We start from the raw sequence: 22,785 nt of genomic DNA on the forward strand, positions 1-22,785 counted from the left end.
CTGTGCTGAAAAAAGTTTTAATTAAGCTACTTACATTCAATTTTAGTAAACTAATTCACAAACTCTGGATTATAATAACATTAAAAAAGACTCTTCAATGTATTAAAATGTGAAATGGCTTATATTTTTCATTCTGTTTTATTACTGATGCTATTATGTTTCGCTTTTTATTTTTTATTTTTTAACAGAGATCCCGTAATTTTGAATGTGTTTGATATCAAGGCCATACCAAGCAATTGTTACACATTTAACGGCTTAAAAGGAAAGAGGACTGGCTCTATGAAAATCAATATAAAGTCTAGTAAGTCATTTGTTATTCAAAGATTTAAGCAATTTTTTTTGAAATTTAGAATGCCTGGTCTATTTTTAAGGATTAAGAAATCCAGAGTGAGCCTTCAAATTTCTATAGGTCCTATAAAATTTGCAAACAATGTTTTTATCTCCTTTGAGAACTTTGAGGGTTAAAGATATTGTGAAATTAATAATAGCATGATATTAAATAATATTTTAAAGTAGTTTTGCTGCCCAACAGATTTGCCTTGGTTTCAGATTTTTAAATTATTCCACCTTTCTTTTTTTATTCAATTTATTTCTCTTATTCTTTTATGTAGTATTATAAATCGATATGTATTTCAGAGTATCCGTTAATAACAAAACAGCATTTTTGTGACATTCAGGCATTTTTTAATAGCCGTCATTCTGTAAGCTAAAAAAATTGATAACTGATATTTTCATTTTCTGAGAAACTATAACATACACGCTATATATTATTGATATTTCTTAGACATTTTAATGATTTTATTGAATTAAATAAAATGACGCGTCAATCCTATATTTATTAAATGTCTGAATAGTATTACGGTCATTGCATTAATTTGGCAGTGGCTTTTAAAATACAATATTTTATCAATAAATAAAAGTTTATACCTATTTTTTAGTAGTAAAATGGAGCCCATTTCAATTTATCTTTTTAGAGTCTTTTTAACGCTTTTTATAAACATAAAAATGTGATAAACTTACCAAGGAGCAACAAAATGTTTTCTTTCTTTTTTTTAAAATTGAATTTAGAGAGATAAATCTAATTTAAACTACGCAATAACATCAAAGATGTCCTAGGCAGAGGCTGAAATATATCACTCTATTATCATCCAATTAATGGGACACCTGCAAGCAAGTGACGTGGGTAAAAAAACCCTAGCAAATGAAGAAATATCAGTAAATTTACATTTGCATTAGATTGAAGTTTATATAAAATAGATCCTGGTTTTGGACAACCTATGCATTTCAGTCTTTTTAGAGGAATTATTAAGGGATTTGGAAAGGAATATATAAATTCAATAAAGTATAAATAAATGAATTTATAACTCACATAAGCAAGCTCCAGTTCTAGTCTGCTAGTCATATCTTCTGCAATTTGCTACACATTTCTTCTTTTTTTCGAGATCTGATGGAAATATTTACATTAGACAGCCTTCTTTTCAAACTGTTTGCCCAATTCATCCCTGCACAATTACCCATATCAATAATTTTAAGCACGTAAAGGGGCTTCAAACTCTCACGCTAATGTTAACACTATGTAACTAGCGCACTTGTTTGCTCCATAATGGCGGATAATTCAGCTCCCACTATAGAGGAACCTTACAATAAAGGAATCTCAGGAGTAAACTTTTAACAACAATTTTCTTAAAGCCACCAGTCGTCGGTCATGTATCGACGTTTGAAGAGCTAAATTTTTCGAAGCTGTAATTTTTGGTGTGATGTGCGGATGATGCGAAGTCGAACTTTGAATTTTATGCCAATATTGGACTACGACTCACAAGAAGAAGAGACAGGTTGTTTTAGATAAGAGCACATTTATTTACAGGACGAGGACATTTTACATAGGAAGACACATAGGAAAAAAAACTATTTTTAGACATCGTTTTTCTTTACACTTATCGTTTGTTTTTCTATATTTTTCATATTTTTTGTATTATGTTGCCATTTTATTACAACTAAAATATTTTTTGCTTTCTTATAAAATATCGCTTATGCGAACCTGAAACAGCGGAAGTTTTCAAATGCAGCAAGTTTGCAAACAGTTCTATACAGCTGACTTATCTGAAAGTATTCTTTCCTTCTTCTTTTTTTTCTTTTTATAACTTTGAAAAATCTATTAGAAGTTTATATTTAGCATTTAATTAAAAGGTTTCGCATTTTTTGTTGTTGCCCCAAGCTTAAATAAAAGAGTTTTATACCAAGCAAGTTATTAATATTATGAGTTTTGCCCATTTTTTAAAATTTATTTTTTACTAACTCTTGACTTTGAAAATAATTCAGCGAGCAAAGCGACTTTGAATCACGAAATCTCGATCAACTCTCATCTCGACTTTGGGGGTTGAGTAGGGATCGTATAGTCCTCTGGTATACAAAAATTTAAAATATAAATTGAGTTCAATTTATGTATTTAATTTAAATTATAAATGAGTATGTGATTTTAATGGAAATATATTTACCTTTTCAAAATTGATTATTTACTTAAAAAATATAGTGCAAATTAAATAAATATTTTTTTTAATAAAATTTACTTGTTTATCATGGTATTCGCCATGTATCCTAAAAATACAAACTAACTCTACCGGAAGTCTTGAGGCTCTCTTCTGACGTCATAACATTCTTAACATTCCGGGTTTGCTTGTATATACTCGGAGAACTCAGTTATTCTAAATTTTACTTTTAGACTGTATTTTTGAGAAAAAATGTGTTTTTTATATTTAAAAATATCAGATGAAGATATTAAAAAAAAGTAGTTTGGGAAATCATCCTATATTGATATGCAATTATCTGACCTTTGAGTTGTGAATTTATTTAGTCTATTTGAAATTTTTCTATCATAATTTTCTATCTGAAACTTCTGCTGGAAGTTGAAACAACCTCTACAAATACTGCCCCCTACCGTGTAGAACATGAAACACGGTCGGGAATAAGGTGAATTGCCGTGGGATTGTTTTTGATGTTTCTTTGTGTATTTGGAATTACTGTATAGGAAATGTTGAACTTTTCGATATACATACTATTTTTGTGTTTATTTTTAGAAGTTTTCGTAAGATTGAAGTCTGAAAGGGGTTCAGCTAATCGATTTTATACAGGATCACCGTTTGCTCTACAAGTATGCCTCCATTCCCCATACGGCATACTCAATCCTTTTTACAATGGATTTGCTGTTAAGCCTGGTTACAATTATCTAGTTTTCCCCTCAAAGGTAAAACTTTTAATTTGTTTAAATTTTTTTTCCTTCTTATTCACAAAATGGGTTTCAAGCTGAACCCATAAAATTCGAGGAAAGTTATTCTAAGTGGTAGTAGATAGGGATGGCATCGCATGCCATGCTACGAAGAAAAAAATTGCATCATTGAAATTGAATTCGTAGCTACTAACGCCTTTTTTGAATCTCACAATCACTCTTGTATTTCGGAATATCGCTAAGAGATGTCGCTTATATTACAAATTTATAGTATTAGTGTTACCTTTGCATGTGAAAATAGTTATAATAGTTTTGTGATAAATATGATTTTCACACTCTGATGCCCAAGATTGATTGTAAAATTGTTTTAACGGTATGGTTGGAAAATTATTTTCCAAAATATTTTATACTTAATTTTACAAATAATTTTATGCAGAGATTTATCTTAAACACCTTTAGGCAATAGAGTTAATAAATATGTTATCACAATGTATCTTTTTAAGATAAAACTTGGGTGCATTGCAGGGAAAACTGGAGATCAAATCAATGGACGGGACATCACAGATTTAACCGCCGATAGGTCAAGCAAAAAACTGCTTGCTAACAAAAATATTTTACATTTTCGAATTTAAATTAGAAATAAATTAATTTTCAGCAATACAAAAAAATGCTCTTCTTTGGGTCGAAAATTCGAAAAAAAAAATGTTTGTACATTTTAAATCTATCATCAGAAACTTGGTAGAGAAAAAATAATGGATCTAGGTGGTGAGGAGAGGATGCAACTACTAGATGTAAATTTTTGTAGCAAATAAAGTAAAAATTGATAGCTCGGGATATCGTTTATCTTATGCAATTGACTGATGTGCACAAGTTTTGTTTCTCAGAATTATCCTTATTCAGTATTCAAAATATATTAAAGAATCATTATTTTTTTCATTATACGATTTAATTCTAATCGACAAGTCATCGCTGGGATTCGAACCCAGTTCACCTTACTGGAATGCGAGCGCTCTACCTCCTGAGCTAATTAATACAAATTTGTTTAGAAAAACATTAAATTAAGGCAATTTTATTTGATACATTTTACTGAGATATTTTATAATTAGATAAGATGCATTTAATTTGATTTTGCTTTGATGTAGGAAGTTAATGAACGGCTTCCCCCACCCTATGCAAGTATGTGCTACAATTACACCCAAATGTGGGAAACGCGCTCTGGTTTTGGACCACTTTCAAAAAGAGTAAGTTTATTTTGTCTTTAGTCTGTGGATGTATGATTTTTTGAAAGATAACCGTTTTTTACTGGAACGGCCTCTAAACGTTATCGCTCTTTTCTCGGTGACGTTATTAATACGTATCAAAAATTTAATAGCTATATTAACATGGGCTGTTTGTAAAGTTATGAAGTTTTAAAATTATACATATGGAACTAACCATCTAAAATCAAATTCTTTCTCATGAACTAGTTTCACTGTGGACTGATCGTAAGGACATTTTCCAGTAGATCACAGAAGTCAAGCATCACTGGCAGCGGTCAGTGAACAGGAGGGTGTCTACTTCGATCAGAATCAGATCTGGTCTGCGAAGGAATAGATGGTGTGTGGTAACGGTCCTCGTTAAACTGTTCTACCATAAAGTGCTCGATCTCGACAGCAGGTCGTCTGGCTACCAAAGCGAAAGAGGATGCATCTCCTCTGCTGAGGAACAAAGTTGTGATACCTTCGGATTATCCTCAGGGATATTCTTCAGATCGTTGCCAATGGCGTACTGTGTAGTTCGAGAGCGGCGTGAATAAACTACCACTAGTCCCGCGAAATATTTGTTATTTTTAATGACATTTGGACTAGCTTGCCGGCCATTGGTCCTTTGCAAATTAAGTCAGGAAGGTACACCTTTTGTTTGACAAGTGAACACGGCAAGGGTGAAAGTACGTAATTGCTCAGATCGAGCTTATATGGATAGATAGCAGCACTACTCCAGAGTTGGCCAAAAATGTAATCGATTACATTTTTTGATTACAGTAATCAATTACTTGTAATCATGATTACAATTTTCAAAAATTTTGATTACAGCTGTAATCATGATTACAATATTGATTACAGTAATCAATTACTTGTAATCGTGATTACAAAGTTTGATTACAGCTGTAATCATGATTACATAGTCGATTACAGTAATCAATTACTTGTAATCATGATTACACTTTTCAAAAAATTTTGATTACAGCTGTAATCATGATTACAGTTTTGATTACAGTAATCAATTACTTGTAATCATGATTCCAAGTAATTGCGATTACAAGTAATTACAACAAAAATGATTACAAGTAATTATGATTACAAGTAATCAAAATATATGATTACATGTAATTTGATTACATGTAATTTGATTACATGTAATCATGATTACATGTAATCTAATTACACGATTACAAGACTATTGTATTCTTATAAATGATTATATTTCACAGTAGATAGTAGAATGTATTTTATAAAGATACATTTTGCACGTATTAACATGTACTGCATTTTGTACGTATTTGTATACGTACAAATGAATGTAACTGAAATGTATGTACATATGATTTTATCTAGTGCATATGTTCAGACATTTTAGTATCACACACATGTACATACACTCTACATGTATACATGTACATTTATACACAATGAATATATGCATTTTATGCAAATATTTGTGTATGTAAAATGTATATCTATGTTCATGTACGCATGTATATACAAGTACTTGTGTTTGTACGAACATACATACATTGTCTGTACAATGCATGTCCCATGCATGTATGTGCAATTTATTTATGAACAGTACAATATATGTATGCATGTTCAATATAGGTATATCTGTAGGATGTACAATATATGTATGTATACATGTACATGATATGCATGTCCAGTGTATTTATGTACATGTACATAATATGTTCATGCTCAATGTAAGTATCCAAATATGCATAATACATTTGTGAACTATTGTACGTACATTGGGCGTATTTATATTTCACATATATTCATACATGCATTCGACATGCATAACGTACGTACACATATTTGAGATGCATATATGGTACAGATGTATATACATATAGCGTACAGATGTACATACATATAGCGTACAGAGGTATATTCACATAATGTACATATGATGAAATGAACATATAATGTTCATATAATGTACATATGTGTGTACATATACAGTACGTATGTGCATAAATATATTGGGCATAATTCTTTCGTACAAATTTTACATGTGTACATGCATGCTATCCCTATCTATGCATATGGTGCAATGTATATATGTACAATGAATGTATCCACACATGTACAATACACGTATGTTCCATGTATGCATATCCATATGTACTATATATGCACGTACAATACATGAATGTATGTACATACATTGTACATGCGTACATACATTACACGTATACATATGTACATTACATTTATGTCTAAATATGTGTACAATGCAATGAATAAAATGCATGTAAGTTAACTTTTAATGACTCAAGCAAGTTAAATGACAAAATCAAACGATATTTAAATTTAGTTTTCAGCTTTAATTGTTCTATATCATTTTGAAATTCTCTGAATAAAAAATTATTTTCAGGTATTTTCATGAAATGTTTGACAATACAGATTTATTTTTTTTATAACATAATGCATGATTCATAGAAATTTTTTAAATGATAAGAAAAACGGTAAATTTTATGTGTGGAATTAATAATTAGAAATTCCAAATAAAATTATCGTTTGCTTTCTAAAAAATATGAGGTCCAGTTTCATATACCTTAGAATAATTTTAAAAATTTTTTTAATAACTTTACTCATATAAATTTTTTTAATGTATGCACAATGTATGTGTATATTGTAATTACATATATTTAAATGTACGCACGTATTTGTACATAACTTGTACTTATGTACATGTATACGTTGTATGCACATGCATACATTGTGCATATAACTATTTTTTTGTACATCCATGCATTACATGCGCATAAGTATTAACAAAGTATGTAGTTAAACTTTAAATAACATTTTTACATATTGTACGCAAATACGTACAATTTTATATACAAACGTACATTGTATATACGTGCTATTATCGTAAATTTATACAATATATGCACTTAAGTGCATAAAAGCATGCAAACGCATAAACATTATTTTAATATACGTTCATACATACATTGTCTATGTATACAAAGATACAAAACATTGCCTTTTTGTACAAACTAACATACATGCGTACATGTATCATAAATGCATAATTATATGTACTAAGCATATGCGCATTGCATTAAGTATATTACAATATAATTGTGAATATTGTACGTACAAACAATGTTTGTGCATACATTGTATGTATAGGAATCGCAAATTGTACGTTCATGCGTACGTACATTCTATGTACATAAAAATATGTAAACACATGAATACTTACATAAAAAATTTGACTATAGTATACAATCGTAATAACTTGTAATCGTATAATTTGATTACAAGTAATCACAATTACATGTAATCAAATTACATGTAATCATGATTACATGTAATCATATATTTTGATTACTTGTAATCATAATTACTTGTAATCGTTTTTGTTGTGATTACTTGTAATCGCAATTACTTGTAATCATGATTACAAGTAATTGATTACTGTAATCAAAATTGTAATCATGATTACAGCTGTAATCAAAATTTTTTGAAAGTTGTAATCACGATTACAAGTAATTGATTACTGTAATCAAAATTGTAATCATGATTACAGCTGTAATCAAAATTTTTTGAAAGTTGTAATCACGATTACAAGTAATTGATTACTTGTAATCGTGATTACAAGTAATTGATTACATAGCTGTAATTATCTGTAATCAATTACAGTTGTAATCGATTACTGTAATCAACGGCCAACTCTGCACTACTCATTCGTGAGGTCATTTCCTTAATTTAGCCATAAATCTGAAGGGGAGTTAAATTTTCTTCAAATCTTCTTACCCACGATACTGCTCAGGGACCGACCATAGACGATTTCACAGATTTTACGAGCACGTATATCGTATGTACTTGGTGAATCTTAACGCAGTCGTGGATCGAACATCGGCCCCTCCGGATCGGAGTTCGATTCTTTAACCATTGGGTATTCCACAGCACCTATGAAAGCGGGATTTATTCAATCTGCCTAATGTTTTTCTCCAAGACGCTCTCTGGGTTATCAAAAATGTATACATCCAGAAAATTAAAAAAAGTGAAAAGCTTTTTAAATAAAAAATATATTTTTTAATAATTATCTATTAATATTTTAAGTATGTTTGTTTATGTTTTCTAACTTGTATATTAGTTTTCATTTAAAAATGCTTTTTAACATTCATTGATAAATGTTTGCATTTCAAAACAGAGATTTGTTTTGCCCATATGTTTAATGTACATAAAAGTGAGATTCTATTTTTTAATTTTATAATACTCAATGTAAAATTTTATTTGATTGCTAATTTACAGTTAATTCTAGTAAAAGCTTTATGTTTATTCATAATTTTGGTAATAGTTAATTTAATGGTGAATGAAAAATTTTTGAATTGCAAAGCATACAATTTTAACGTAATTTGAAACTAGTATTTACTTTAAAATTAGAAATTTCAACTGAATTATGCGAACTGTTCGTGTCTCAAATATTTTACTTGTTACTAAGTTTTATTTTTAGAACATTATGGCAGTGCGCCTAATATACATTTCTTTTATTTGTTGTAGCTATGCACAGAAGAATGTCATTTAAATGAATCATTGGAACACTTTGAATGTGTGGATCCTTATTTTATTCGGTACCCCAACATGGCACCAATTTGTCCAAGTAAAACATTCTTTTAATCTAATATCCTTAAATTTTAATAAATTATTCATAACTTATCCTTTTTTTAGTTTATATTATATTGTAGTTTTTTTTGGAATTATTCAATTAAGATTCGAGAGTCTTAACATTACAAAAAAACACGGTGCCAAATAACGCCATGCCGACCGGCCTGTATAGGGATTAGGGAACAGCCCTTGCATAACAAAGGTTCTGGATTTGAATCCCGGGCAAGGCATGGATGTTCTTTCCTTTTCTGTACTATCTGTCCTTACTGTGGGAGCAACGTTGGCCGACCTAATCTGGTACCCCTGAAAGAGTGGCCAACAAATCTGCCCTTCAGGTGCCTGTATGACATAGGTCATTATCCAGGTGGGCATTGAAAAAAAAAACATTAGCACCATACTTATACTAGTTCCTCTATTCCCAACTTATTATTATAAGTTTGAATACCCAAAATTTTTCTGAAAGAAATATATAGGTATCTCTATTTTTGCAGCCCAGGCTGCTATAGCTCATACTGTTTTTCATATTATTAGTTTCTTTTTTGATTTCAGAAATTTTCATCTAAAATGTAATTTTAATATCACTTAATTTTAACAAGTCAATCGCAATTTATGATTCCTTTTGTTTATATTTCATTGTAGGTTTGCTATGAATTATACAATTCAGATTTGGGAGGCTCTACATGACAAAACAAAAACAAAATTGTTGAATAATGTTGAGGTTCCAGAGTCTATTTAAGTTCTAGAGTTCCCCCCAAAATTAACTTCTTTTTGACAGAGGAATTTTGAAAGTGAAAAATAACACAATTATTCCAGCTGTCCTCATTCACACCATGCTGATTCTAATTTTTTCTCTTCCCAACAATTATTATTACTCTAAATATCTAAAAGTTTTTAAAGAAATATCGAGACATTTCTACATTTGCAGCCCAGGCTGCTATAGCCCATACTGTTTCCCATATTGTTTTTCTTTTACTATAGTAATTTTTATCTTTACTTTTGCAGCCCAGACTGCTATAGTATCAATTTTGGGAAACTTTTGCGTAATGTACTATAACTTTTCTACCACATTATTGCGATCGAAAATCCTATATATGACATCAAAGAATAACAAACTAGCTTTGTGATGCATTAATAGGCTGCTTACACATTGTTAGAATTTTCATTTTAAAATTATGATAAAATAACCGGCAGTAGTCTGGAGCGGTAAAAATTCTGGCAGATTACGGTAAGTAACATTTTTTATCATTACGGTTTTTTAACCATTTATAACAAATACGGTTTCAAAACTGTAAATTTTTTTTTATCTGAGCGTTGGAAATAGTTTAGAAGATTTATGGTTCTGCCATTGATGATGAATGAGAGTATCGCATTCCTATAGTTAAGGGTCACAAATTGGGGAGTACAGGACACTGAAAATACTTTATGTGTTAAAAGAAATGTTGTGGTATCAACGCTAGGACACTGCCCCCACCCTTGCGGTCATGAGATTGATAGACCAGCCCTCCCGGCTATAATATGTACCCATGTGTAAGGAACTAACTGTGATAAAATTATGGTTGTTTAACCGCATTATCTGAAAGCAGTTAATAAGCGGTTTTTGTTACAGGTAACAGTTTGAGTACCATCTTATTTGTGTTTATTTGATTGTTTTGTTTGAATATGGTAAAATAGCAATAAAATTGTTATTTAACCATTTTTTCCGAGAAATTTCGATCAATGCACATTCAAAAGCTACAGGTTTAACCCAACCAATGGATAAGCACTATACTATAACTAGATACCGAATTTATGATTATAATTGTCTCGATTATGCAGTTCATATAGGTAGAAACTACACTAATAATAATGACTATTGTCAACATTTTATAGTTTTTGTGTATTATAAATCAATTATTTTGAGACAATTTTCTTTTATTATATTTGCATGCAGTCTAATTTCAGAATGTTTAAAATACCATGCTTATATTTTTATTTTGAATATAGTTTATGAATATTTTATACTTCTGAAATGTTTGGTTAATCGAAGAGAATGAGAATTATTTGAATAACAAAGATTCTATATTTCTTTTAGCTAAACAGGAAAGGGATATATATTCGGAATGCAAGGAATTATGTCCTACAACTTGCAAGTAAGTATCAACATTCGGCGATTTAGTAATCAAGAGTTATCAAGTAGGCTAAATGTTTTGAAAATTATATATGAATCACAAATACCAGAAAGATTACCCACTCAGAATATAACTTTTCACGCTGAATAGAAGGAAATCGTATCCTAATCGATATATCTAATAATTTAGATGTTGTTAAAGTTTTATGCAAGTTCCCTGGTCCTCCAGGTTGGGGGTTGGGCGTGGGGCCAACAACCCCACCCTGTAAAAAACTCCATGTTACGAAATCTCAAGTAGAAAATAAACCCGGGCTGACTTTAAGGAAACGGACTGGAAATGGTTTGAGGCATATGAGAATTGGATCGTGGAATGTTCGATCATTGTATAGAAATAAGGGGTTGCAAATGCTGATTGAACAAGTTGACAGCTATAGAATTGATTTGTTGGCTGTGCAAGAAATTCGATGGACAGGAGAGGGAATAATTGAAAAGAAAAATCATACAGTTGTCTATAGCTGTGATAGAGAAAAACACATGTTTGGTACTGGTTTCATATTGAGTAAGAGAATAAGACCACTTCTGATTGATTTTGATTGCAGGACACCTAGACTATGCAAAATAAGGATAAAGGGCATTTTCTTTAACTACAGTTTTATCAACTTTCATGCTCCTACAGAGGACAAAGATGGCGCGGAAAAGGAGCTTTTCTACGAGGAGCTACATAGATTATATAATTCATGTCCTAAAAATGACGTTAAAATCTTTCTAGGGGATGCAAATGCAAAAATTTGGTGTGGAAAAAGAGTTCAGGCCAGTGATTGGAGGGTATAGTCTTCATGATATTTCAAATGACAACGGAAAAAGACTCGTAGATTTTGCTACAGATCATAATATGGTCATACCAAGTACAATGTTCCAACATAAAAGAATTCATAAAATGACTTGGAAATCTCCTAATGGAAATACTTACAACCAGATTGACCATATTTTAATTGATTCAAGACACAAATCGGATATACTGGACGTAAGATCTTATCGTGGGGCAAACATAGATTCCGATCATTTTCTAGTTCTGGCAGAGGTTAGAGCCAGAATATCAAATATTCGTAAAGCTCGCGGAGAACGTCTGAAAAAATATGATGGTGAACAGCTAAAAAAAGAGACTACAAGAAAAAAGTTCCAGGAACAAATTGAAAGGAGGCTTGAAGTGACTGATGATTCTTCAGAAAGGGATGATGTTAACAGGGAATGGAATGTTATTAAGAGAGCTCTTATCGAAACAGGAGACCAGGTTGTGGAAAAGATCGAGAGAACCGGAAGAAAGGACTGGTTTGACAATGATTGTTTTATGGCAACTTATAAAAAGAATGAGGCTTATAAAAGAATATAAGTTCAAGGCATGCAAGAAATGCTGAAAATGCTTATAAAGAAGCAAGAAGAGAAGAGAAGAAGATCCATAAAGAAAAAAAGAGATTATTTTTCGAAGATCTTTTTGAAAATGTTGAACATTTAAGGGGATCAAGGGAAAGCAGAGCTTTCTTTCGAGAAATAAACTTGGGTCGCAAGGAATTCAAGCCAAGAACAAACTCTTGCAGAAGCAGGGAAGGAACGATCTTAAGCGATAGAGAAGAGGTGCTGAACAGATGGAATGAACACTTTGACCATCTGTTGAATGGTGATGAGGAAGAAGACGAGATAGCAATAGACAATTTACAGATGCATAACCAAGAAATGGTTACACCTCCAACGTTGGAAGAGGTCATCATGGGAATTGACTAATTAAAAAACAATAAAGCTCCTGGCCCTGACACCATACCATCTGAATTAATAAAAGGTGGGGGAATGGAGGTTGCGAAGAAAATATATGATCTATTACTAATTATATGGGAACGGGAAGTAATCCCAGAGGATTGGAAAATTAGTTTGACTTGTGTAATTCATAAAAAGGGAGATGTTCTTGAATGCTCAAACTATCGAGGAATTAACTTACTTTGCACGAGCTATAAGGTATTCTCAAATATTTTATTCAATAGACTTACTATGTTTTCAGAGGGAATAATAGGAGAGTATCAAAGTGGTTTTAGAAGGGGAAGATCAACTACTGAGCAAATTTTTACCATTCGGCAGATATTGGAGAAAACGAGAGAATTTGGAATTGATTTGCACAACCTGTTCATTGACTTTAAAACCGCCTATGATAGTATTAACAGAAAAGCTCTGATCATGGCAATGAGAGAATTTAAAATACCAGAAAAATTGGTGAGATTGATTAACCTAACACTAAGTGAAACTAAAATCATGGTAAAAATACAGAATTGTTTATCAGAGCCATTAGAAATAAAAAATGGTGTGCGACAGGGAGATTCTTTAGCCTGTCTCCTCTTTAATCTAGCATTAGAAAAGGTAATAAGAGATTCAAAAATCAATAACAGAGGAACTATATTTAATAAGTCAATACAATTGTTGGCTTTTGCTGACGATATAGGAATTATTGCTCGAACACCAAGAGCACTTGAAGAGGCCTTTATTTCTTTAGAGAAAGAGGCCCTGAAGATGGGTCTAAAAATAAATGAAAATAAAACTAAATATATGCCTTGTACTAAAACAGCCCACAGGAGTACCCATCTAAAAATTGGGGGACATTCATTCGAGGTAGTGGACAGCTTCACGTATTTAGGCTCTGAAATAAATAACAGGAACGATGTAACTGCAGAAATACGAAAGAGAATCACAGCAGCAAATAGGTGCCTTTATGGATTAAGAAAGTTTTTAAGATCAAATGTAATCAAGAGAAAAACAAAGCTGTTATTATTTAAAGGCCTCATTAGGTCAGTTTTAACATATGCTTGTGAAACATGGACATTGACTCGTGCAGATGAAGAAATGCTGAGCATATTTGAGAGAAAGATATTACGGTGCATTTTTGGAGGAATTAATAAAAACGGTCAGTGGTTAAGAAGATCAAATTTAGAACTCTATCGATCATATAATGAACCAGACATCATAAGATTCATTAAGGTCCAAAAGATAAAATGGGCAGGCCACTTAGTAAGAATGGAAGAAGACCGTATTGTGAAAAAGATTTTTGATGCCCGGCCGACAGGAACACGTAGAAGGGGCAGGCCAAATCTCAGATGGCTAGATACCCTGGAGAAAGATTTATCTATATTAAAAATAAAGAATTGGAAGTCCATTGCCAAAAGAAGGACAGCTTGGAAAAAACTACTGGAGAAGGCCAAGGCCCATCCTGGGCTGTCGAGCCAGTGAGGAAGGAAGGAAAGTTTTATATAGATACAGATCAAATTCTGACTCCTACATATATATGCGTTTGACATTGCAATCCAGACAAATGAGATATTTATTCCAGTGTATATTTTAAGCAATCGATAGAAAAATTTCAGTTCAAAAAGCACTTAAAAGTTACAAAAAAAAAATTGCCTACAAAAAATAAAGTATATACTTTCTAGCGTTTACCTGCTTAAAGCTTTTCTAATATGTTCAAGAAACAAGCTGTAAGTTATAGTTTTATAAAATGCAAGAATTTTCTTTTTCAATACAGTGATGATTTTACAGTAAATGCATTTTGTATCCACCCGTAACTATAATTTTAAATTTAACGAGCGTGATACTGATACTTGAACATTAAAGTTAACTTTAATTTTCATAAAAGTAAAATATGTTTTGTAGTTTTATATTTCAAGAGATTATAGCGCTTATAACTAATAATATTTGGATTGTTGCCAGGAAACACGATTCTTTTTTAAATTTGTATATCTGGTTACATCTGAAATGCAAACTTTTTAATATCTATTTATATGCTTATGTATACGTGTGTATGCATGTACCGCATAAGAATCCGCAATTCCGCACCAAATTCGGCATACCTACGTTCAAAAAAATGGTGGAGCTAACTGCCTAGTACTTAAAAATTCCCTTTGACTACCAGTTCACGCGCTACATCTCAAAGAAGGAGTTTTTCATAAGATTTCTTAAATATTTTATAATCAGCTGAGGTGGCTCAGGGGATAGAGTGTTCGTCTTTCAATGAGGTGAACCGGGTTCGAATTCCAGTTGATACGAATGCCACATCCGGCTTGCACCGACCACAGTGCTGACGTGAAATATCCTCAGTTGTAGACGAACCATGGATTAGAGTCTCCTTGCCGTCAAGCTAACCGTGGGGGGGGGGGGTTCTCGTGGTCTCCCTCTCCATGTAACGCAAATGCTGGTTAGCTCCATCAAAAAGTCCTCCACGATGGCAAAATTTCCCAATACTTGGTCCAGGAGTTCCCAATACTTGTCTTCTGGATTGAATGCAAAATTGCAACGTTACGGAGGTACGTTAGTAGTCGTAAACCCAAAACTGGGTGGGCTGTTCAATTGGGTAGGACGGTTATAAAATAAAATATTTTATAATATGAGAGAAGTGGTAGCATGTTGCTATAATTAATCAAAAATTAGTTCTATCGCATTTTTTTCGAATTTTTTATCTTTGATTTCAAATGTTGGGTCGTTACAAGTACAAATCTGCGTTAATAATTTCGCTAAGTAGGGTAATGATGTCCCCGAATTCGGATTTCAAAAGTCATATGAAGCCAAGTGTTCATTATAAAGCGTGTTTATTATGAAGCGTATATTATTAAAGCTTGTCTCTAAAAACTTAAATAATGGAAACTTAACAAGAACTATAAAAATTGAAGTTATCTAATAAGCCATCGAAAAATTGTGGTACGAAGAACAGAAATAAAGAATGATTTTAAAATATATAACCGCAAAAATAATAATTTATAGGTAAATTTTATTTCAAAAATTCAACTGTTTGACTTCGGTAAGAAAAAGAAGTACGATACAAATGCATTTGTAATGTTTGCTTAAGATGCGTTGTCGTCTGATCAGACTATGATGGTTTTTATTCAGCAACACGCTATCACTGTTTTTCTGCTTCAGTTGCCAAAGCACGTTATGAAAAAAAGTCATTATGCATTTTTCAATATAATTTTTATGTAGTTGTTGAAAATAATGGTTAGTTTCCGTAAAATGAAAAAAAGATCAGAAAGGAAAAACTGAATAGCAAAAACTGGACTGTGTCAAAATCCCGGTATAAATTTTACTGTGAGTTATTAGAGCACTGATGCATTAGCCAGCTGATTCGATTACCTTCACAGTTGCCACTTATTTCGGTTGGACATAGCGTCTAAAGGACAATTCCAATGGTCATAGAACACGATCTGGTGGGAGGTCTTCCCGGCACTTGCCCGCTCTTTTTGTTGCAAAAGAGGGAGCAACAATCAACAGAAGAGCAATGTTTTGTGCTTCAAGACTCTCTGAGTCTATATCACTGAAAGTCAGGAAAAGTTTGCCAAATATACTGTATACCTCGTGCATTTTTTGTGCTATGACTGCTTGTGCTCTAGTTTCAGGTCAACTCTACGAGATTTGAAAATAAAGTAAAGTAATCCATTCTAATCCAACCCAGTAAGGCATCGTGCAATCGTCTTATATGGTAACACATTCTCACCTAAAGCTTCAGATAGTCCTTGATTACAATGAGGTCTATTCTTGCCACGGGAATTTAATCCACGATCACTGTTCACTTTTTGCAAACGTAATTTCTAGCAGTAGGAACAGACTGACCATTTCAATGTTCTACAGCTCTCTGGGTTAAGTTGCCATTATTTTATCTACATTTCTCAAATGATAATAAGTTGTTATATCGTCGAACACAGTAAGCTTTAATCGAAAAACTAATTGTTTAAAGTTTATATTTTTCAATTCTTTTATGTTATATTGGCGTATTGTTATACCTTATTTGAGATAGTTTAATAAAATTGAAATTAGGTTTTCAATTTTGTAAGCATTTTTATTTATTTTAATGAATACTGTACTTTTTTTATTCGATTTTGTGCAAATATTGGAGTTTGACTTTGTAAAATTACACAGTTTAATACGATGGAAAAGTTCTTACACTTTCATATTGCAATTTTTCTCGATCATAACTAAAAAAACAACAGTAAATTATTATTTAAAATTATTTATGAGTTTTGAAATTGCCTCTAAACAGTTTTCAACTGATGTAAAGAGTAACTGACACTGAGAAGAGGTGAAAAATGCAAAAATAATTTCATGAGAGTATAGAATTTTCGAACTCGATCCTAATTAAAATATCAGTATTTTTTACAATGTTATCCTAATCAACACGCTTATATTTTGCAACATTTCATGTTGTGCTAACATTTTTTTGGTAAACGAATAACTTAGTTTATTAGCGGGAGAGAGAAGTTACAACATGAATTTAGGGGTTAGCGGGCAGCTGCGAGTGGAGGGTGTATTCTCCTAAGCATTTATTGTTTCTTGCTGAAAAAAAATACGTGTTTATTCATTTTTCTGTTTTAATCTCTCATGTTTTTATTGCAGCTCAGAAGAAATTTCGGTAGATGTGCAAGAGTTACCTCTTCCCAGATATGAGGTAGGCATCCGCAACTTTCTTTAATCATTTTTCTTGAAATTTTGTATTATCTTTTTTTAAAAATTTAAATGTCTTAATTTTTACAGAATGCAAAAACGAGAGATGAATTGTAAGTAGCTCTCTTTTTTTTATCATAGTTAATATTTTAATTTATATTTCTTAAATACATATATTGAACCTTGAACCATCTCGTAATGTTTATAATTCATCCAGTATTTCATATAACTTTAGCTCCAGAACTGCAATATCATTTAGTTTCAACAGGATGATACTTGTCAGATATAAATACTCTCCAAAATATGAGGTAATTGTTTTTTTAATACCTAATTCGAATTTAGTATATGTTTTCGAATTTTTATCCATGTACAGGGTGTTGAAAATCAATGTTTATAACTGTAATGTGTAAAAACATTTTGTATTAAATTTTACCCCTTTTTTTCGATTTGCGTATCCTACTATACCGTTTGGATTTGAGGAAATTTTTCTTTCTCAGACAGCTGTTAAATGAGAGCCATAAGCGTAACACTTATTTACTAATGACTAAAAAACACTTTTCAAGAAACTTACGAGATGTTACTTTATATGTTTTTCCATAATGTGTTTTTTGTTAATTTTTCTTTGGTTCTGGACTGTGGCATGTTATATGAATTCACACTCTTTCTAGTTGGGCAATCGTAAATTATAAAAGGAATTAAATGATCCATAACTTTCATAAACAGTACAAACCTTCAAATAAGCATACTTCATTTGTTTTACATTTTGATTTGTTTTTTGAGCAAATAAATTTTTTGAGCTTTTTTAAACAAATAAGTTTTTTTATAAGATACAATTGATATCTTAATGAGAATTTCAGGAAAATTATTGTACACAGAACTCAAAATCATAGAATTGTAAAGCTGTGGTGTTAATCTATTCTTTATAGTGTTTATGCTTAGTTGTTGATTACAGTATATAATATTAACACTTATCATAAATATTTTTCACCATTATTTGTGTATAAATTGTTAGATACATATTCAAATACAATTTTGAAGAAAAGTCAAGTAAATAAGAGAAAAAGTTTTTACTTTATAACTATGCGACTTTAAATTCTAAATGCAATGATGCTTCCAATGAGATTAGCACATAGTTTTTTTAGAACACATCAATATTTCTTTAAAAAAATGCTTATTGGATGCGAAATATTTCTATTAAATTTTAAAAGCCTCTTGCTAAGTTTTAATATAAGAGAGAAACTTTTTACTCGAGTTCGAAATACTTCTATTAAATTTTAAAAGTCTCTTGCTAAGTTTTAATATAAGAGAGAAACTTTTTACTCGAGTACGAAATGAGTAGTCTTTTTATTTAAGAAGATATATTTAAATATTAAGAGAAAGCTATTTTATTTTGTTTGCACTAATGACTAGAATTTTTTTTAAACACGGACACTGCATAAACGTTTTAGAAAGGTTTAATAAATTAATAACGCATTGCAACTTCTTTAAATTTTCATAAATGTTTCTGTAACATTATCTTAACGATATATTGTTCTGCTATTATTGTAAAGCAAATACATCGTTGTCCATATGTTTTAATTTAGTTGTGTTTGTAAGTTTTTGAGAATTGGTAATAGGTAACTTAGAAATGCTAAAAGAGAACTTTATAATAATAATAGATAATTTCATGTTTATGTTACAAACAGTTAAGTGCTATAAAATGACTAAAACGTATTTGTAATGCTTATGAGACTTTTCAGAGCCGCAAAAGAAATTTTTTAAGCGGTTGAAGAACTGCTGATGTTTCGACTTTTTTCCGTAACAGATGGCGTCATAGAATCTTTCTAGTCAAGAAAAATTGTTTTGTTATTTTTTTTTTTGTTTTCCGTTCAGTTAGTTCGTAAGGTAATATGGCCGATGAAACATCAATCACTCATATACTATTCAATTAAATTTAGAATTTCAATATTATTCAATAAATAATGCACTTATAATCAATTAAATAAAAGATTAATAAAATTCAGCAAGATTTTGAAAATTACTTTCTTCTGCTAAGTTTTATTGTTTCGTTTGGCCACATTGTGTTTGTTTCTTTAATTTTTATGATTTTTCTATTATTTGATTTTTATGTTTATTAAACGTTCACTCCAGCTGTTGTATGTTTAAGAGACGTAATAAAAATATTTTTGAAATATTTATAAACATTCTTGTATGTTTTTAATGTTAGAAAAAGTCATTATGTTTCAGTAATATTGCTATTTCTAAAATTGCTAAATAATGCTATTTCTTTCCCAGGAAGCAATAAATTCTAAATAACCCTTATGGAAACAATGCATTTATTATAAACACATTCATATAAAATAATCAATGAATTTTTTTTTAAAGATATTATTGCCATTTAAAATAATTTTTGATCATATTTATCATCCATTTTAAACGGTTTTCTGGAATATTTGCTCGTTTGCTTGACAGGGGACAATAAACTACATCACAACCTATTTCAAAATGGTTGCCAAGTTTTGTGGATAACCAGTGCAAAACAAAACACAATAAATAAATAAATAAAAATAAATAAGATAATAAATAAGAAAAATAAAAAAAATAAGAAGATTAAATAAAACTAATTTACAGAGATGGGCAAAATTAAAAGGTAAAATTCGTAACTATTTCCGAGCAATATATATTCCCTTAATTTATTTCAAGTACAATATAGCGAATTAGTGGCACACTGGCACCTACGATAACAAAGTTAAAACAAAACACGAAAAATAAATAAAAATAAATAAACAAGTAAAAATGAATAAATAAATAAAAATTGATAAATAAATAAATAAAAATAAAGAACAAAAAAAATAATAAGATTAAATTGATCTAAATTTACAGAGATAGACAAACTTAAAGGGTAAAATTCGTTACTATTTCCGAGCAATATATATCCTCCAAATTTATTTCAAGTACAAGTACCAAGGAGTGGCACTCTGGCACCTACAATAGCCAAGATAAAACAAACTGCAATAAATAAATAAATAAGAATCATAAGTTATTATCTATAAAAATTATAAATAAATTAAAGTACAAGCAGTGGCACTCGGGCATCTACAATAACCAAGATAAATAAATAAGTAAAAATAAATAAATAAAAATAAATTAATAAAAATTAAGAATAAAAATATTTTTAAAAATAATAAGATTAAATTAAGCTAAATTTTCAGATGTGGGCAATCTTAAACAGTTAAATTCGTAAATGTTTCCGGGCAATATAAATTCTTTTAATTTCTTTCAAGTATAAGTACTAACTAGTGGCACTCTGGCACCTACGCAATTTCAGCTTACGAGCAGGTTCCGATACAGGAATGTCCCTTTCATGAATAAAAGTCACAGATTGAAATATTATGAGCGTTCTTAACTATAATACCCATTAATATAATAATAAAAATAATCGATAAATACCCATTTTTCCTTAATAATTTTTTATAAAAAAGGTGCTAGAAAGTTTTATTTATATAAATTTTATACTTTATGTATCACATTATCATTTCTTTTCTTTTTTTTTTAGAGTGTGGCTCTATTTTCTTACATTGGAGGATATTTAGGTTTATGGCTAGGAATATCTTTGGTTGCTATTTGTGATATCATAGAAACAACGCTCCTGATTGGACAATGGATAATTGAAAAACTTAAACGTCATAAACGAATTAAAAGCAAAGTTCATGCCCAAAATTCAATGTTTGAGCCTCCGGAAAAATTTAGTAAACATCAAAACGAAATGTGGATTTTATAACTTATGCACTAATTATTAAAAGTGTAGTAAAAAATAGAATTTTGTTAATACTCTTAGATATCGAATAAACTTAGACATTGAAATATTAAAAACGAATTGCTTATTTCAGCTCATCAAATCACCCAACTATGGCCAAGCACCTACCTCCAATTTTTAGAATTTTTTTTTTTTATGGCTATGGCAGTAACGTTATTGCCAGTTGGATTGCTCTTGAGTTGATACCTTGAGTTGAATCGAACTCACGACCTCCAAGTCTCCACCAGTGATGTGAGCGACACATTAACCTGATTTTTATTTATTATATTGTTTTTAATAGACACTGTTTAAACGTTTATGATAATGCTTATAATTTTTTGCGAAATTTATAGCTTTACTTTTTCATATGACGTTTTAGAATTGGTAGGCATTTTTATGAAACTCAAAAATAACAAAATCAACGAAGATACTGAATAATATAAAAAGTAGGAATTGGGGCAGAAAAAAAACTACGAAAAAACAGGAAAGCAAAAGTATGAAAAATTTCAAAAACCTTCATAAATCTGAAATATTTGAATTATTGAAATGGATTCTTACAATTGGGTATACTATAGCCTACGTCACAGATCGTGTTATTCCTACTAAATTTAACTAGTAAACAGCATTTTCTCCGAACCTGATTTCTAGCAACAAGTAAAAGCATCAAACGAAAGTGTCTTGTTTATAAGTCGCTACTCGCCAGGTTGGAATTGTATTAGTCTAGTTCCTTTGGAAATAATTTATATTGTTGCTTTACCGAAGTTTATGAATTTAGTAAACATATTTAAAACTCAGTTTATTAATTAAACTAAAAGGTAAATGTTATTCCTAGTAAGTGGAAGTAGTTGTGCTTTTTTCATATTATACCCAATTGCACTTAATAAAATGTAACTAGTTTAAAATTTTAGGGTTAGGGGAAAGAATAGAGTACACCTTGATTTCGGGTCCTGTACCATTTAGCCTTTACTGTATTTGAAATCGTCTATTTTCCTACTATTTCGATTTCGATATCTTATTAATTAAAAATATAATTTCATAATCATTTTCCCTGTTTTGCAAGAAAATAAAAAAATTGTAAAAGTAAGAGGGAACCCAATTCGCGATCGCAACGAACTATAGGAGGCGTTGTTGTATGAGACGCATGCCTGCGATTTCTATATGAACCGTCATTCAGTTACTCTGGAGACGTCTTTAATGTAGCACGCAGCATTGTAACGTTCCTTCTTTAATGTGGCTTATTAAATTTAAAAAAGAAAAATGTTTGATATCCTTTCTTATACAACCGAAAACAAGATGGTATCTCTTTTTTTTTTTTAAAAGAAGGAACATCCAAAACACATCT

General features: G+C 30.6%; 1 protein-coding gene across 1 annotated transcript; it reads left to right on the forward strand.

Annotated features, from left to right (window-relative positions):
- The first annotated feature begins 98 nt into the window (after nucleotides 1-98).
- On the forward strand, nucleotides 99-21,560 carry LOC122270771 (acid-sensing ion channel 2-like). Its single transcript, XM_071180369.2, has 9 exons — nucleotides 99-301; nucleotides 3,075-3,241; nucleotides 4,366-4,464; nucleotides 8,995-9,094; nucleotides 11,171-11,228; nucleotides 17,621-17,672; nucleotides 17,759-17,781; nucleotides 17,904-17,976; nucleotides 21,204-21,560. Exons 1-9 carry the CDS (start codon nucleotides 115-117, stop codon nucleotides 21,426-21,428), a joined length of 984 nt encoding a protein of 327 aa, XP_071036470.2. The 5' UTR covers nucleotides 99-114; the 3' UTR covers nucleotides 21,429-21,560.
- The last annotated feature ends 1,225 nt before the right edge of the window (nucleotides 21,561-22,785 follow it).

This window comes from Parasteatoda tepidariorum, chromosome 1 (assembly GCF_982258835.1).
Source record: "Parasteatoda tepidariorum strain Cologne lab strain chromosome 1, Ptep-v5.0, whole genome shotgun sequence".
Classification (NCBI taxonomy): domain Eukaryota; kingdom Metazoa; phylum Arthropoda; class Arachnida; order Araneae; family Theridiidae; genus Parasteatoda; species Parasteatoda tepidariorum.

Excerpts from the sequence above, each read along its gene's own strand:
- LOC122270771 (XM_071180369.2), top strand. The coding sequence starts at position 115 with ATGGCTTATATTTTTCATTCTGTTTTATTACTGATGCTATTATGTTTC. Across the intron at positions 302-3,074 it reads GAAAATCAATATAAAGTCTA|AAGTTTTCGTAAGATTGAAG; the intron begins GTAAGTCATTTG and ends GTTTATTTTTAG. Across the intron at positions 17,977-21,203 it reads AATACTCTCCAAAATATGAG|AGTGTGGCTCTATTTTCTTA; the intron begins GTAATTGTTTTT and ends TTTTTTTTTTAG.